A 14,433-nucleotide genomic window follows, 5' to 3' on the forward strand; every position below is an offset into this window, starting at 1 on the left:
GTCCACGTTGTGTGGTTTCTACAATTTTTGTGTTCAAAACCAGAAAAACTCATGCTTTCTGACAGCACAAGGTGTCGAATGAATTGGGAGCAGGAATGATCGATCGAGCTAAGAATGCCATGGCTGTGACTCTCAAGCTTGTTGTCCTCCTCGCTCTTATAATTGATTTGGCTCTTACTTTTGGTCATAATATTTGGGCTGGCTTCTTCGCTGACAGCCAAGAACTAGTACAGGAATTTGCCTCAATGACACCCTTTCTTGTAATCTCAATAACATTTGATACTCTGCAGTGCATCTTGTCAGGTTTTTCACATAAAATTTTTCTGAAGTCACTTATCTACACACAGCACACATGTATAAATTAACTTTGATTTGTGACGCAAGTATGGTAATTTTGCAGGAGTGGCAAGAGGATGTGGTTGGCAACATTTGGCTGTGTGGGTTAATTTGGCAACATTCTATTTCATTGGCATGCCGCTTGCATTACTTTTTGGATTTAAGTTGAATCTTCATGCGAAGGTGAGACAAAATGGATTGTGGTTGCAGTAGCTTGTTCATCACTCGATACTCTCAGCACGCTAGTTTCTTTTTTCTGTTACAGGGTTTGTGGATTGGCTTAATCTGCGGCCTCGCAGCCCAAGCCAGCTCCCTCTTTCTGATTGTGTTGCGAAGAAAATTCACTAAAGTCGACATAGCTGTGAGCAGAGAAAAAGAAGTTCCACTTTCAATTTAACCATATTGATATTGAGACCGGAAAGGTTGTGCATTTTGTTCAATTCATAAACTTTATGCTGGAAAGAATGCGACTACATTTAATGCCACTGGTTTTAACTTATCATTGGAAGAGCTACATAAATAATGATAATGATGATAATATTTAATTATCACTCAAACATTTGAAAACTTTAATCTATTCCATTTTTGTTGAAAAGATAAGGGGAAATAATGGGCGTCAATTGGAGTAAATTGATATTTATCCACTCATTGGTGCTGAAAGTTGAGCACACTGATCATCTTTACTAACTCCACGCACCCATGACCATTCATAAACACACTCTCTACTAAAAATAAGTCTCGTCTCTTGGGTGCGCTTACGTTTACTAAAGTTTATTTATTTATTTATTTTTTAATTCACTCAAGTTTATTTTTACAATTATTCCCACTACCCCCACAACTTTAATTTTCTCTCCCACTTCCTTTCTTGTCTTCTTTGTTTTTTCTTGTGCCCCCCTTGACTTTTTTTTTTCAATTATTCCCTCTACCCTACAGCTCTAATTTTCTCTCCCACGTTCTTTCTTTTCTTCTTTGTTTGTTTCTTAACTTTTTATACCCCCACAAACAGACCCATAAAAGGCTTTGGAGATTGCCAATTTTTTCTTTAATGTAATTAATATATATCATTTATCTCCTATTATTTTTATAATAATCAATAATCCCCTGACAGTATAAATTTATAATATTATTCTTATTTTCAAATGTATTTTTTAAATTTTATTATAGATAAAATAAATCACATGAATGAAAATTAAAATAAAAAAATAAGTATTAAAAATAAGAAATATATGTTTTGATGAAAAAAAATTAATAATAAAATAATTTTTTATACTTTTTAGATTTAATTTTAAATATTATAAAATATTTATTATAAGAAAGTGTTTACAAAAATAAAAAAGAACAAGAAAAAGCTTTATTATTAATTTTTTTTCTTCATATCAAAACATATATTTCTTATTTGTAATACTTAATTTTTAATTTTAACTTCCATTTATATAATTTATTTAATCTATAATAAATATAAATAAAAATGTATTTGAAAATAAAGATATTATTATAAACTTATACTATCAGAGAGATTATTCACTATTATAAAAACAGTAAGATGATAAATGGTATATATTAATTACAGTAGTAGAGAAATTAGCAAACCCCCACTTTTTTTCTCAATTTTTTTTCTAGACTTTTAAGAAACACATGCACCCCCCAACAATCTACTTCTCTTATCCTTCTTCGTCTCCTAAGTGGCTCTCACAAATAACTACTAAAGGGAGTATATAATTGCAAGATCATGCAGTTTCCTAAGCACCAGCTTAGAACTAGCACCGCTGTCATATGCAACAATGGTCTGGTGGGTGTCACAAAAAATCTTTCTTCCTTCTCCCTGTTAACTATTTTTCCTTATCAGATTCATAGTCTAATGGAAGCGCAGCTGCCACCAACAAAGTGTTGGCTCCACTGGCAATGGAGTCTCCTTAAGTGGCTTGACTGGGTTTGCTCCCCAGTTCGAGTCGCAGGGAAGTCGCCTTTGTTGGGAGAACCTGTGCCTCCCGGTTCGAGCGGGGACTTCTAGTCTGGGTTGTGGTACGGGCTTAAAGGTGCCTCCCACAGTTGGGGCCCTTCCCAGGATACCTCGTGGATAAGACCAAAAAAAAAGGAAGCGCAGCTGCCTCACTTATATTAAAAGCAATTTAAAATCATGGATGCTCAAATTAAAGAATTCTAGTGGCATGTGATATTCAAGCATGAAAATAGCTATTTACTTTAATTTTCAGGGTTAAAACAACACAAATATGTTGAAATTATGGGGCAATAGGAGAACAAAATGAATGGTACAGAGTCTCCATTTTTAATAACTAAAGTGATTAACTAATTGAGCACAAGATACTCAAAAGACCATAGCTCCAAGGTGAAAATTAAAGTATAAATCACATTAAGGTATATTTTGAAAATTTTTTAAACATTTCTAATCACCATAATCCTTTGTTATTGTATTTGGTTAAACTAAAAACAGGGGATTCATTTCCTCTGTTCATGTCATGTCCACTTTAGTCCACTTACGGCGCAATGTAATCAACAAGAGGGAGCTGGCTTGGCAGAAAAGGCCGCATATTAAGCCGATCCACAAACCCTGATCCAAAGAAAGGGCATAGCATATGAACGATTAAATTGAAAAGTGGAAGTTTTTTTTTTTTTAATTATTTTTTTTTTCAAATATATGTTTGCCTCACCTTAACATATAGACTCAACTTAAATCCAAAAATTGCTGCAATTGGCATGCCAATGAAATAGAATGTTGCCAAATTAGCCCACACAGCCAAGTGCTGCCAACCACATCCTCTTGCCACCCCTGCGCCATTAGCTCACTTGCGTCAGCATCTACATATAATGGTGCTCAGCTTCAGACATCCGAAATTTTATAAAATTCGGATTTGAACTAGAATCAGAGTTGTACAGCTAGTTCAAATCCGGAGTTTACAAATCCGAACTTCTGGACCTGAGTATGACTATATATATATAAATATATAAGCACATAAGTTAGCATTTCCATAGAAAAAATTTGATGTCACTAACCTGATAAGACGCCTTGGACAGAATCAAGCGTTATTGAGATAGCAAGAAGTGGTGTTAAAGAGGCAAACTCCTTTATGATTTCAGGGCTGTTACTAAAGAAGCCAGCCCAGATGTTATGACCAAAACCTAGAGCCAAAACAACCACGAGTGCAAGCAGTACAGAGAGCTTGACAGTCACGGCCATGGCATTCTTGGCTTGGTCGGGATTCCCTGCTCCCAATTCATTTGACACCCTTGTGCTGTGAAGAGTTAAAGGTTTTTCAGTTTCCCGAACAAAAAATGCATAAACTGAAGAACTAGAAGTTATACACATATAGTACTGACCTTGCAGCAGCACTAAGACCATAAGTAATCATGTAGGCAACAGATTCGGTATTTACACTGTGAGATCATTCAATCAGAAAAGAAAGAAACTCAAGTCAAGGCTGAAGCAATTTAGGATAAATATTATCAAAAAGAACAATAAACTTACCACATTGCGATCAATGAAGTAGTCAGTTCTGAGTTAGGCATCAATCCTGCTAGGAACACTAGAATCTCAAAAGCCCAGTACTCGAGGCTGAAAAAGTATGAAACAAAAATGAGTCGCAAGATTTAAAATGCTATGATGACTGAAAATTCGGTTACACTTGGGACTTACCATACCATTGCTGCAGAGGGCAGGGCTAGTTTTAAGATGGTGAGGATGAAACTGAATGATTCAAAAGAAAATCCTTCCCACGTATGCTCAAACTTCTTTGCACAAAGGACATAAGTTACCAGCATAAGCATCGATATCCATAACGAAACTGAAGCTGCTAGTGAAGCTCCCTTAAAACCAAGGGATGTCAAATATACAAAAACATATGCAATGCCAAAATGAATTGCCATTGGGAGAGCTGAGAAGAAGACCAATGGAATGACTATGGATTGTGTCTGAAGAAACCTTAGGATGTTCTGTATAACCCCGTATGCAACTAGACCGGGAATGAGATACTTCATGTAGAGAGCTGCTTGTTTTGATATGCTGGGATCTTGATGAAGTAAAATAAGTATTGGTTCTGTGTAGATCCACAAGAAAGATATGATGATTGAGAAAAATAATGATGTAATCCAAGATGCTTGCAGATATATTCCCAACATCCTGTAATGTTTTGCACCAAATCCTTGACCGCAAAGTGTTTCAAGTGCTCCACTTAATCCTATCTTTGGACAAGAACAGAGATGAAAATGTTCAAGTTCAAGAAAAGAGCCCGGCGAAAATTGAGTCCAAACAGAATCTAGTCACACACTTATTTCAGTTCTCAGAAAAACAAGTCATTTGTCCCATCTTGCGGAAAAAAAAAAAAATTAAGACCCTGTTAACCAGCACAAATGCACAATCAATCAAGCATTCAATCTTCATTAAAACCAGCACAATCCCTGGGGGCAAACTTAGTAGAAGTTCAAGCTTCATCTAAGGGATTTTCAACAGCAAGAATTTCTCCCCAAAATCACTCGTGTTGGTTTTGGTCAATGATCATGTGCCATACAAATTGTATTTTTTGTGATTGCTTAAGTTTAAAACTTTAAATTAGATCAATGAGTCATCCTCAGGTCTGGATTTCTGGATTTGAACTAAATCAATGGTGCTGTAGTTACACTCTGATTCTATTTCAAGTCTGGATTTTAGACGTCTGGACCTGAGCATTATTATCAACTTACTCTTTTCATTTTATGCACGATTAATTTAGTTTATAAATATCCCTCCTGCACATTACTTCAAATGCTCGAAACAATCATATTCCATCACAATTTTTTTTTTTTGGGGGTAAAATAATCTCCATTGTAATTAACAACAAATAATATAAGCACTTTATTAAAAGAAAAAAAAATTAAGCACTCGACAGGCCACATGTCACGATTTCATTTGTCCAGAACTTTGAGACACCAGTCAATGAAATAAATGACATGTAGCTAATCACGCGAACAATAATATGTCTGCACGCAGCTGATCAGATAGATTTCTGGCATAAAAATACTCTTTCTAATGATTTAATTTGTTGTATTAATCTGTAGAAGCTTGATGAGCTATCAGCGGCAGATTCAAAAGATATAAAGAGAAAGTGTGGTTACCATGAAAGCGAATCCTGTGACGGTGGCCCAAGAGTTGGCAAGTGTGGCACCAGCAAGCTCAAGCTGGCCAAGGTGGCCAGCAGACATGACAGAAACCAAAGGAATTGCATAATAAAAAACATTAGCAAGAATCATGGGTAGCGAAAACACCACTTGATTCTTGGCCTCTTGCAAGTCCAAAACTCGTTTCCACCACCGTCTCCTGCTGCTGGTTGCTTCTTCTTCTCCGTGATCATCATCACCACCAGCCTCTAACAAAGGCGACGTCGTATTGTCTAAATCGGTGTTTGCCGACATCGTTTAGCCAAATGCTTAGAAGAGTTAGAAGAGTCAAACTCTTGTGTGTTGTTATTCTTTGATGGCGAAAGAACGTGGAGGCGGTCTGCAGAAGAGTATATATACAGCAAAATATTATCTAATGATATCAATACTATAACCTTTTTTTTTTTTTTTATAAACAAAGGGCTCTAAAAGAGAAGAGCTAGAGGGGCACAAACCGGGGGTGTGCCACCCCATACATATCCGAATATAAAATAGATCTCAACCCTAAAGGTGCAGAACGAAGAAAATGTACTCCAACAGGTAAACTCAGAGCATGCGTAGAAAGGAAATCAGCTGCCGAGTTTGCTTCGCGGTAGATATGACCAATTCGAATCCTCCAATCCCTCCTCATGAGTTCTCTAATTATCTCGATTATATTCGAAGTTTCGTTGACATGGGCATTATTTTCCTTTATAATTTGCACCACACTACAGTTGTCTACTCCAACTTGGATATGTCTATAGCCAAGATCCCATGCCATTCTTAGCCCATGCAAGACACCCCAAAGCTCAGCCTTTAGAACTGAACAAACTCCAAGATGTGCGCTAAAGCCATGAATAAAATTACCATGACAGTCCCGCAGCAGCCCACCTGCACTCGCCTCTCCATTTCCTTTCCTTGCACCATCCGTATTTAAGCACAAGAAAGGCCATGGTGGAGGAGCCCAGTGAATCCATTTCTGAATCCTTTCATTTCTTCGATAGCCTACGCTTGAAAGAGTAGAACAAATACTCTCAGCCCTTGCCTTAATATCCCGGACTATCAAATCACCATTCCAGCTCTTGTTGTTGAAAATCACCTGATTCCTCCAATGCCAAATTCTCCAAGCCGCAATACCAAACATAATCGGCCAAAATAAACTCCCCATATCACAGACTCTTCTCCTAAGATTTGTCATGATCCATTGCCGAAGAGGATAACTAAAGAAGTCATGTTGTCTAAGCGCTGGAACAAGCTTCCGCCAAACACCTCTCGAATAATCACAATCTCGAATTGCATGCAAAGAATTCTCAACGTCTGCATGGCACCTCCCACATACAGCCTCGACGTCCAGATGCCTTCTAGCAAGCTCACATCCCGTCTTCAAACGATCATGGCATAATAACCAAAGAAAAATTCTTACGCTTTGAGGCCCCTTCCATTTCCACACATGCTGCCAGTCATGACAGTCTTCAGCAGGGCAAAAATTCGTAAGCACTTGGTAGGCTGATTGGACAGTAAAATTTCCAGTATTTGATGCACCCCAATACATCCTATCCTCGCCTCTCATTGCCGACGGAGGAGCCATGGAAGCAATCCTTAAAACAGCATGGTTATTCAAAAAAGAGTTGAATTTGTTCCACAACCAATTCCCATTTTGATCCACACAATCCGCCACCAACATATTTCGCATGCTATCCGGAATTGGAGCCACCGTATAGTTAATTAAGGGATCACCATTCGTAGCCCAAATATCATCCCAAAACTTCACCCGTTGGCCACTTCCAATACTCCACCGCAAACCCTTCTGGAAGTCTTTCCAAATCTTACCCATAGAGCGCCATAAATAGGAACCATTTTTTAATGAAATATCAGTAGTACTCATGTCACAAGGCGCAGCATATTTAGAAATTAAAACCTGGGAGCACAGCTTGCTAGGCTTTATGAATAAATTCCAAGCCACTTTCATTAGTAAGGCTTTGTTCATAAGTTCCATATCCTTGAAACCGAGACCTCCATTGCTTTTAGGCCTACAAATGTTATCCCAGCTAATCAGACTTAACTTGCGTTGAGAATCAGCCCCACTCCAAATGAATCTTCTACATAATTGATCAATTTTACCTCTGACACTAGATGAGAGGTATGTGGTTTGCATAGCGTAAATCGGGATTGCCTGAAGCACCGATTGAGTGAGAGTAACTCTCCCTGCCAGAGACAATTGCTTTGCTGCCCATCCTGATAGCCGCTGATCAATTTTGTCAATGATACTCTGATACGTTTTCTTAGAAACCCGATCGTGTAGCAGAGGCATGCCAAGATATCTTCCCAAATTATTAGTAACCGAGAAGCCCAAAGCCTTGCCAATTCCACTGGCTAAAGTGACCGGGACATTTTTGGAGAAGAAGACTTGGGTCTTTTGATTACTAACTCTAGCGCCCGAACTCCTACAGAAATTCTCCACCACTTCATTCAATACATCAACTTGGCCGTAACTTGCTTCCAAAAAGAGAAGCAGATCATCCGCAAAAAATAAATGACTTAGAGGAGTGCCAGTTCGAGTCAGTCGAATGGGTTTCCATCTACCTTGATTAACCGCCTGGATAATCCCATGACTTAATCTTTCAATACAAAGCACAAAAATATAAGGCGAAAGAGGGTCTCCTTGTCGAATTCCTCTCCCTGGCCGAAAATCTTCAGTCATTTCCCCATTCCACAAAACATTCATTTGGGCTGTGGACAAACACTCCATTATGAGGTGAATAAATCGCTCCGGTAGCCCAACTTCCTGTAAAGTTTCCTGAACAAAACGCCAACTCAACCGGTCATAAGCCTTTTCTAAGTCCACTTTAACCGCCATCATTCTTTTACCCCCCACCTTTTTCTTCATTGTATGGATTACCTCTTGAGCAATAATAACATTTTCTGTAATATGCCGACTCGGCACAAAACTGGTTTGTTGAGGTCCAATGAGATCTGGAAGAAAAGCCTGTAGCCTATTTGCAATAATTTTCGTCACCGTTTTATACAGAACTGTGCAGAGGCTGATCGGCCGAAACATCTTAAGATTTGTTGGATGATCCACTTTGGGAATGAGCACCAGCAAAGTTCTGTTGATCTCTGCAGGGATATGATTAGAATTAAAAATATTTTTGATTAAAGAACTCAAAGACATACCAACTGTATTCCATTGCGCTTGGTAAAAACCAGCATGAAAGCCATCAACTCCAGGAGCTTTAAAAGGACTCATACTGAAAATAGTCCGTCTGATTTCCTCATCTGTTACCGCAGACATCAAACTTAAACAGATATCATCTGACAAATCAGGGAAACACCCCCTGACATTATATGGTCTATGCACCCCTTGTTCAGGCGTGTACAATTCCGAAAAGAAATTGACTGCACGTTGCTTAATGATCTCGACATCGTGTATCCACTGCCCAGTATCATTTTGAATTGCAGTAATCCGATTCTGGCGACGCCTAGTTAGCGTTTTTTGATGGAAATAAGTAGTGTTGCGGTCACCATACAAAGTCTAATCTCTCCTGGATTTCTGAAGCCACAATAATTCTTCCTGAGTGAGAACCTCTTCGAGCTCCTTCTGAAGCTTAACTTCAAGTCTAGTAAGGCTATGGTTAGGCTTGGTTTCCAAAATTCGTTGGATCCCACCTATTCTAGCCAACAATTTCCGCTTCCGATAAATGATATTTCCAAAACTTTCCTTATTCCACCGCCTTGTTTGTTGAGTAAAATCGGCCACCGCCTCAAGAAAATTCACTCCCTTATTCCAGCTATCATTCACAAAACTCCCAAATCTCTCATCCGTGAGCCATGCAGCCAAAAATCTAAATGGCCTCGGGCCCCCATGCTTGGAATCCATGTTTTGGAACTTGACTAGAATAGGCCGATGATCGGAATCAATTTTTGGAAGATGCATGACACTACTATTTGCATGTTTTATGAGCCATCCATCATTGCAAACCGCTCTGTCCAGTCGTTTAGAAAGGTTTCCCCTAGACCAAGTAAAGCGAGGGCCGGAGAACTTTAGATCAAGCATCCTACAAGAATGAAACCAATGATTAAATAAATTGCAAGTGCCACTTATTCGGTTTGAGCCCCCTTTCTTCTCATGTGCGTATAAGATAGCATTGAAGTCTCCACCCACCAACCACGGATCCGACATTTGGGAAGCAATACTTGCAAGGTGATACCATAAATCCCGCCGGACTGTTGGAATAGGGCTAGCATACACTGCCGTGACCCAACTCTCCAATCCATTGCTAGAAACAATCTTGAAATGAACAAACTGCCTATGGTTTAAGGCTACCTCGACTGTGATAAAATCCTTCCATAAAAGCCAAATTCCTCCAGAAAAACCCACCGCCTCTATCCTGTGGGATCTCTCAAAACCACAGCCCCGAATGAAATTGTCAGCTTTTTGGCCACTAATTCTTGGTTCCAAAATTACCACCATAGACGGATTATAGCATTGAATAATTACAGCAAAAGAAAGTCTAAAATCTGAGGCTCCCGCCCCTTGAACGTTCCAAAACATAACTGAAATTGACATAACCATAATAAAAGAATAACTGGTTAGAGCTTCCTTACTGGCTGGATCCATGGATCTTATCCTCCTTACTCATTGGCGTATCCTCCACAAAGGAGTCCTCACCCTCTGTTGTATCTTCATCCTCCTCATCCTCCACATAATTCGGATCAGCCTCCATTTCAAGATCCATATCACCACTATGTAAATCTGGAGGGTCTCCCAAGCAAGGTAGGGAACGACCCTTAGTCCCCCGGTTCATTTGTATTACGGCATCATCCAGCTCATGAGTATCTATAGGCTTATTGTTTGGGTTATGGAAGATAATTGTCGTATGCCTTAGAGGGTCAAGGGTTGTAGGTGCATGCTGAGGGATCATCATGGGGCTGGTTTGGGTATCGAGTGGCATGGCTGACGTAGCAGCCACATTGGGATTCACCACATGGTTTTGTGTGTCGGTTTTGGGATGCATGGCTAGCTTACTGTTTCTGGTGTCTTTGGCTGCAATAGGATACTTGCCCTTGTCTGTAAACTTTGATGGAATTCTTGTGGAGTGTCTGCGTTTGAATTCAGATGCATGAGGTTGCAGGACATAATTCTTACGTGGCTGTTTCGGGTCTGCATGGCTGATCTCTTGTCCCTGAGAGTCCGTAGCCACATGTTCATTCTCATTGTCCCCTTTATCTTGCGATGCAAGCACTGCAAAGCGAGAATTACTTTGATGTACAATCGACTGCTCCTCATCCGTGCCATGAGCAAAAGTCTTGCCAGCATAATTTCTTGGTTTGCCTTTGCGTGATACAACCATCCAAGGACCAAACTTGCTCACTCCCGTTTCAGCTACTCTAATATTCTTCTCGTTGGCCACCACTGGTGCGTTATTTGCCACTGTCTTAGCTGTACCAGTCTCCTTCAGATTCTTCTCCTCACAATCCTCCGTAAAATGTCCATATTTTCCACAAGAGAAACATATCATAGGGAGTCCCTCATACTCCACCAGTTGGATTTGCCCATTCACCTTAATTTGCGAGACTAAAGGTTTCACAAGTGAAACCCTTACCGCCAGCCTTGCAAATTTCCCTCTCTTCGAGTCCTCTGTATTATAGTCAATTTTAATAACGTCTCCAATTTTACTGCCGAGTCGTCGCAAGCTGCGTTTATCATAATATTGGATTGCCATGCCGGGCAGTCGTACCCATACCACAGTCGATGTTAGCTCATTAGAGAAGCAATCAAAATTCGGCGTCCAAGGTTGAACAAAAAGATTTCTACCCATAACAGTCCATGGTCCTTCAGTTAGGGCACGTTCTGCATCAATAGCAGTTTGAAACTTGACCAAAAAATAATTATTTTCTAGATCAATGATGGAGAAGCCAGCTACCATCGACCGCCATAGGATCTCCAATCTATTGCATAAAACCCTATAGCCTATCTGTCGTCCCAACAATTTGACTATTATAGAATAACGCCATGGCTGCTGCAGTTTCTCTTGTACCCTGTTAGAGAAATATATCGCAGGAATCCCTTCCTCTATTCTCTCAACCACATCTTCATCTTCAATATCCCAATCTTCCTCTGCACTTCCTGGCTGACCTGCCATCACCGTTACTGCCTCCATAGCCTTATCTCTCCAAGAGGGTTTATGAGGATTATCAGCATCAGTTCCCTCAGCTCGAAACCGGGCCTTCTTAGTCGTCCTGTCCTCTTGCAGTGGTGGCGGGTTAGAGTTCTCAAACCCTAGCCCTAAGTTTTCGTCCCTTCCAATATTTTCGGAGCTCATGCCCTATTTTTTTCTTCAATACTATAACCTTTTAATTGTATGATAAGCAATAATTAAGTTACGTTTCGGATTAAGGTTGAAATGTCATAAACTGCTTATTTGATAAGTTTTGGTAAAAATATTCTACAAATTTTTTTATTTTGACAGTGATTCTTAAAAGCACGTAGGAGATGTTATTTATAACTTACTAAATAAACCGCCACATCTTTTTTAAATTCATACTATAACTTTAATATTTTAATAAAATGATTATTGTACATGTTCATTTGTTTATAAATCTCAATATATAAATAAAAATAAATTTTGTCTTTTTGGCCATTATATAATAAAATATTATTTTCGTGATAAAATTTATTGAAAATATGTATTTTTCTTTTCAAACTCACAATAACTTTAACAACAAAATATATCAAATACTAAGTTGCTTTTTCAATCACACTTTATATCAACACTTTATTTCATTCATATAGCATAATTGTAGGGTAAAATTTCTTTTATTTATTATATTTTGAGGTTAGTGCCCGTATAATTTATGTATTTTAAAAAATACCTCAAAATATTCTTATTATTAAATTATTGACATCCCTGTCATTACTTTTTATTCATTTTGAATTACTTTTATAATATTATCCTCTTCCAATTATGTTTCTTTTTTTGGACATTAATAAAAAAAAATTACCAACTTAACCCCAAAAAATAAAATAGAAACAAAAGGAATATAAATTAATTTTTGTGGAACACTCTGTTGAGAAGTTAATATATTATTTTTTATTAATTTCTGAAAAACTGGTAATTTAATTTTTTTAGACATATGTGAGCTTCCACAAAAATTAATATGTATGTTTTTAATTTTTTGGGTGCTAAATTGGTACTTTAATTTTTCTCATATTAGTGTCCCAAAAAAATTACTATAAGAAGGTAATATTGTAAAAGGAAGGAAAAAAAAATAATAACAGTAGGGATGTCAATAGTTTAATGGTTGGGATGTTTTGAGCTATTTCAAAAATATATGGACTAAACAAACACTAATTTCATAATATGGAGACTAAACAAACTTTTATCCAAAACTGTAAAAACAACTTATTTAATCAATTGTTGCAATCCTAAATTAGCCCAAGCAATACTAGTATACACAATGAGTGTTTCAAACTTCCAAGGGGTTTATGTGATGACATCTAAAGGGCTATAGCAAAGTTTTGGTAGGAATCAAAATAAACATGGCAATGACATTCACTGAATAAGATGGGACAAGCTCAGCCATACAAAAAGCGGAGGAGGATTGGGGTTTAGAGATTTTACTAGCTTCAATCAAGCTTTGGTGCCCAAGCAAAGATGAAGTTTCTATCAGTTTCCCAACTCTCTAGTATCTAAAGCATTGCGGGCAAGATACTATGGAAACTCTAATTTCTTGAGTGCAAATGCAAGCTCCAATCCATCTTTTATATGGAGAAAGCATTCTATAGGATAGATAACTGATCAAGAAAAGAATTAAATGGCTTATAGGAAATGGAAAAAAGATTTTAGTGTGTAAGGATAATTGTTTACCAAGGCCAGACACATTCAAACCAATATCTCCACCAACTTTATCTGTAGATACTTTTGTGGCAGATCTAATCAATTTTGAAAATCAATGGGATGAGGACAAGCTAAACCATTCATGCATGAACATACAGAAGTAATTCTCAAGCTTCCATCACCAAACAAACAATCAGAAGATGAAGTGTTGTGGCATTTTGATAAAAGGAGAGAACACTTAATGAAAAGTGGGTACCAACTAGCACTTAAAATCAAGCTTCCAAATGCTACCAACAGCTTAGAAAATAACTCAAAACAATGGAATCCATTATGGTCTCTTGACCTACCTAGAAAGATCAAGATTTTCATGTGGAGGGTAACAAAAACCCTACTACCATCTGATGAAAATCTATGGAAAAGAAAGATTTTGCAAGAGCCAACATGTCAAAGATGTAGAAGGAGTGTGGAAACCATAAGTCATGCTCTTTTGGATTGTAAAGGAGAGCAAAAAAGATCTGGATTCAAGCTCCTTTCATAGTTTAAATCTTTAATGTTCAATCTCAGGACATTCTCAGCATTATTCAAGAAATGGGAAAAAATTAAAAGGAAATTAAGCTGATTTTGAACTCATGGTAGCATATTGGTAGGTTGTGTGGTATTCAAGAAACAAATTTTTTTTTTAAGGAAAGATAATAGACCCAAGTATCTCGGCAACTAAGGCAAAATCAATTTTGGAAGCCTATCAAAGAGTAAGAAAAATAAGATATCACACATTGATAACACATAAATGAGAAGCTGCAAAGTGGACTCCTACCCCTGAAAATGTATTCAAAATCAATGTTGATGCAGTCATTAGCAGCAACGATCAAATGATAAGGTTGAGAGTTGTGATAAGAGACTCAAATGGCAAGGTGACAGCTGCTGGTATCAATCAGGCTCATCTAAGGGGAAACATTAGCTTTGCAGAAGCTGAAGCTATACAGTGGGGACTTCAAGTGGCAAAAGCAGTCTTAACTTTACTGAGCATAGAGACAGATTGCTTAGAAGTGGTTGAGCTAGTTACCAATACAAAGGGCAGTAGAACATAAATTTGTTGGACAATTTCAAAGATATGAAAACAAAGAAGAGATTT

General features: G+C 38.0%; 3 protein-coding genes across 4 annotated transcripts in view; 1 reads left to right on the forward strand and 2 right to left on the reverse strand.

Moving 5' to 3' along the window:
* The window catches only part of LOC18054089 (protein DETOXIFICATION 19), a 48,064-nt gene extending 47,221 nt beyond the window's left edge, over positions 1-843 (forward strand). The window contains exons 5-7 of one of the 2 annotated variants that reach the window (XM_024177673.1): positions 66-303; positions 401-519; positions 602-843. In XM_024177673.1, coding sequence (XP_024033441.1) covers positions 66-303; positions 401-519; positions 602-733 — 489 coding nt within the window. In that variant the 3' untranslated portion in view covers positions 734-843. The remainder of the gene's footprint in view (positions 1-65; positions 304-400; positions 520-601) is intronic. The other variant, XM_024177672.1, reaches the window with a different exon arrangement.
* Positions 844-2,765: 1,922 nt separating this feature from the next.
* LOC18054090 (protein DETOXIFICATION 19) lies at positions 2,766-5,851 on the reverse strand. Its single transcript, XM_006451750.2, has 7 exons — positions 5,443-5,851; positions 3,989-4,533; positions 3,821-3,907; positions 3,673-3,729; positions 3,349-3,587; positions 3,006-3,124; positions 2,766-2,905 (listed from the first exon to the last, which is right to left on the reverse strand). Exons 1-7 carry the CDS (start codon positions 5,737-5,739, stop codon positions 2,807-2,809), a joined length of 1,443 nt encoding a protein of 480 aa, XP_006451813.1. The 5' UTR covers positions 5,740-5,851; the 3' UTR covers positions 2,766-2,806.
* Positions 5,852-10,064: 4,213 nt separating this feature from the next.
* On the reverse strand, positions 10,065-11,786 carry LOC112095684. Its single transcript, XM_024177787.1, has one exon. The coding sequence runs from the start codon at positions 11,784-11,786 to the stop codon at positions 10,065-10,067; it is 1,722 nt and encodes a 573-aa protein (XP_024033555.1).
* Positions 11,787-14,433: the final 2,647 nt, after the last annotated feature.

The sequence above is a fragment of the Citrus clementina genome, unplaced genomic scaffold (assembly GCF_000493195.1).
Source record: "Citrus clementina cultivar Clemenules unplaced genomic scaffold, Citrus_clementina_v1.0 scaffold_1, whole genome shotgun sequence".
NCBI classification, from domain to species: domain Eukaryota; kingdom Viridiplantae; phylum Streptophyta; class Magnoliopsida; order Sapindales; family Rutaceae; genus Citrus; species Citrus x clementina.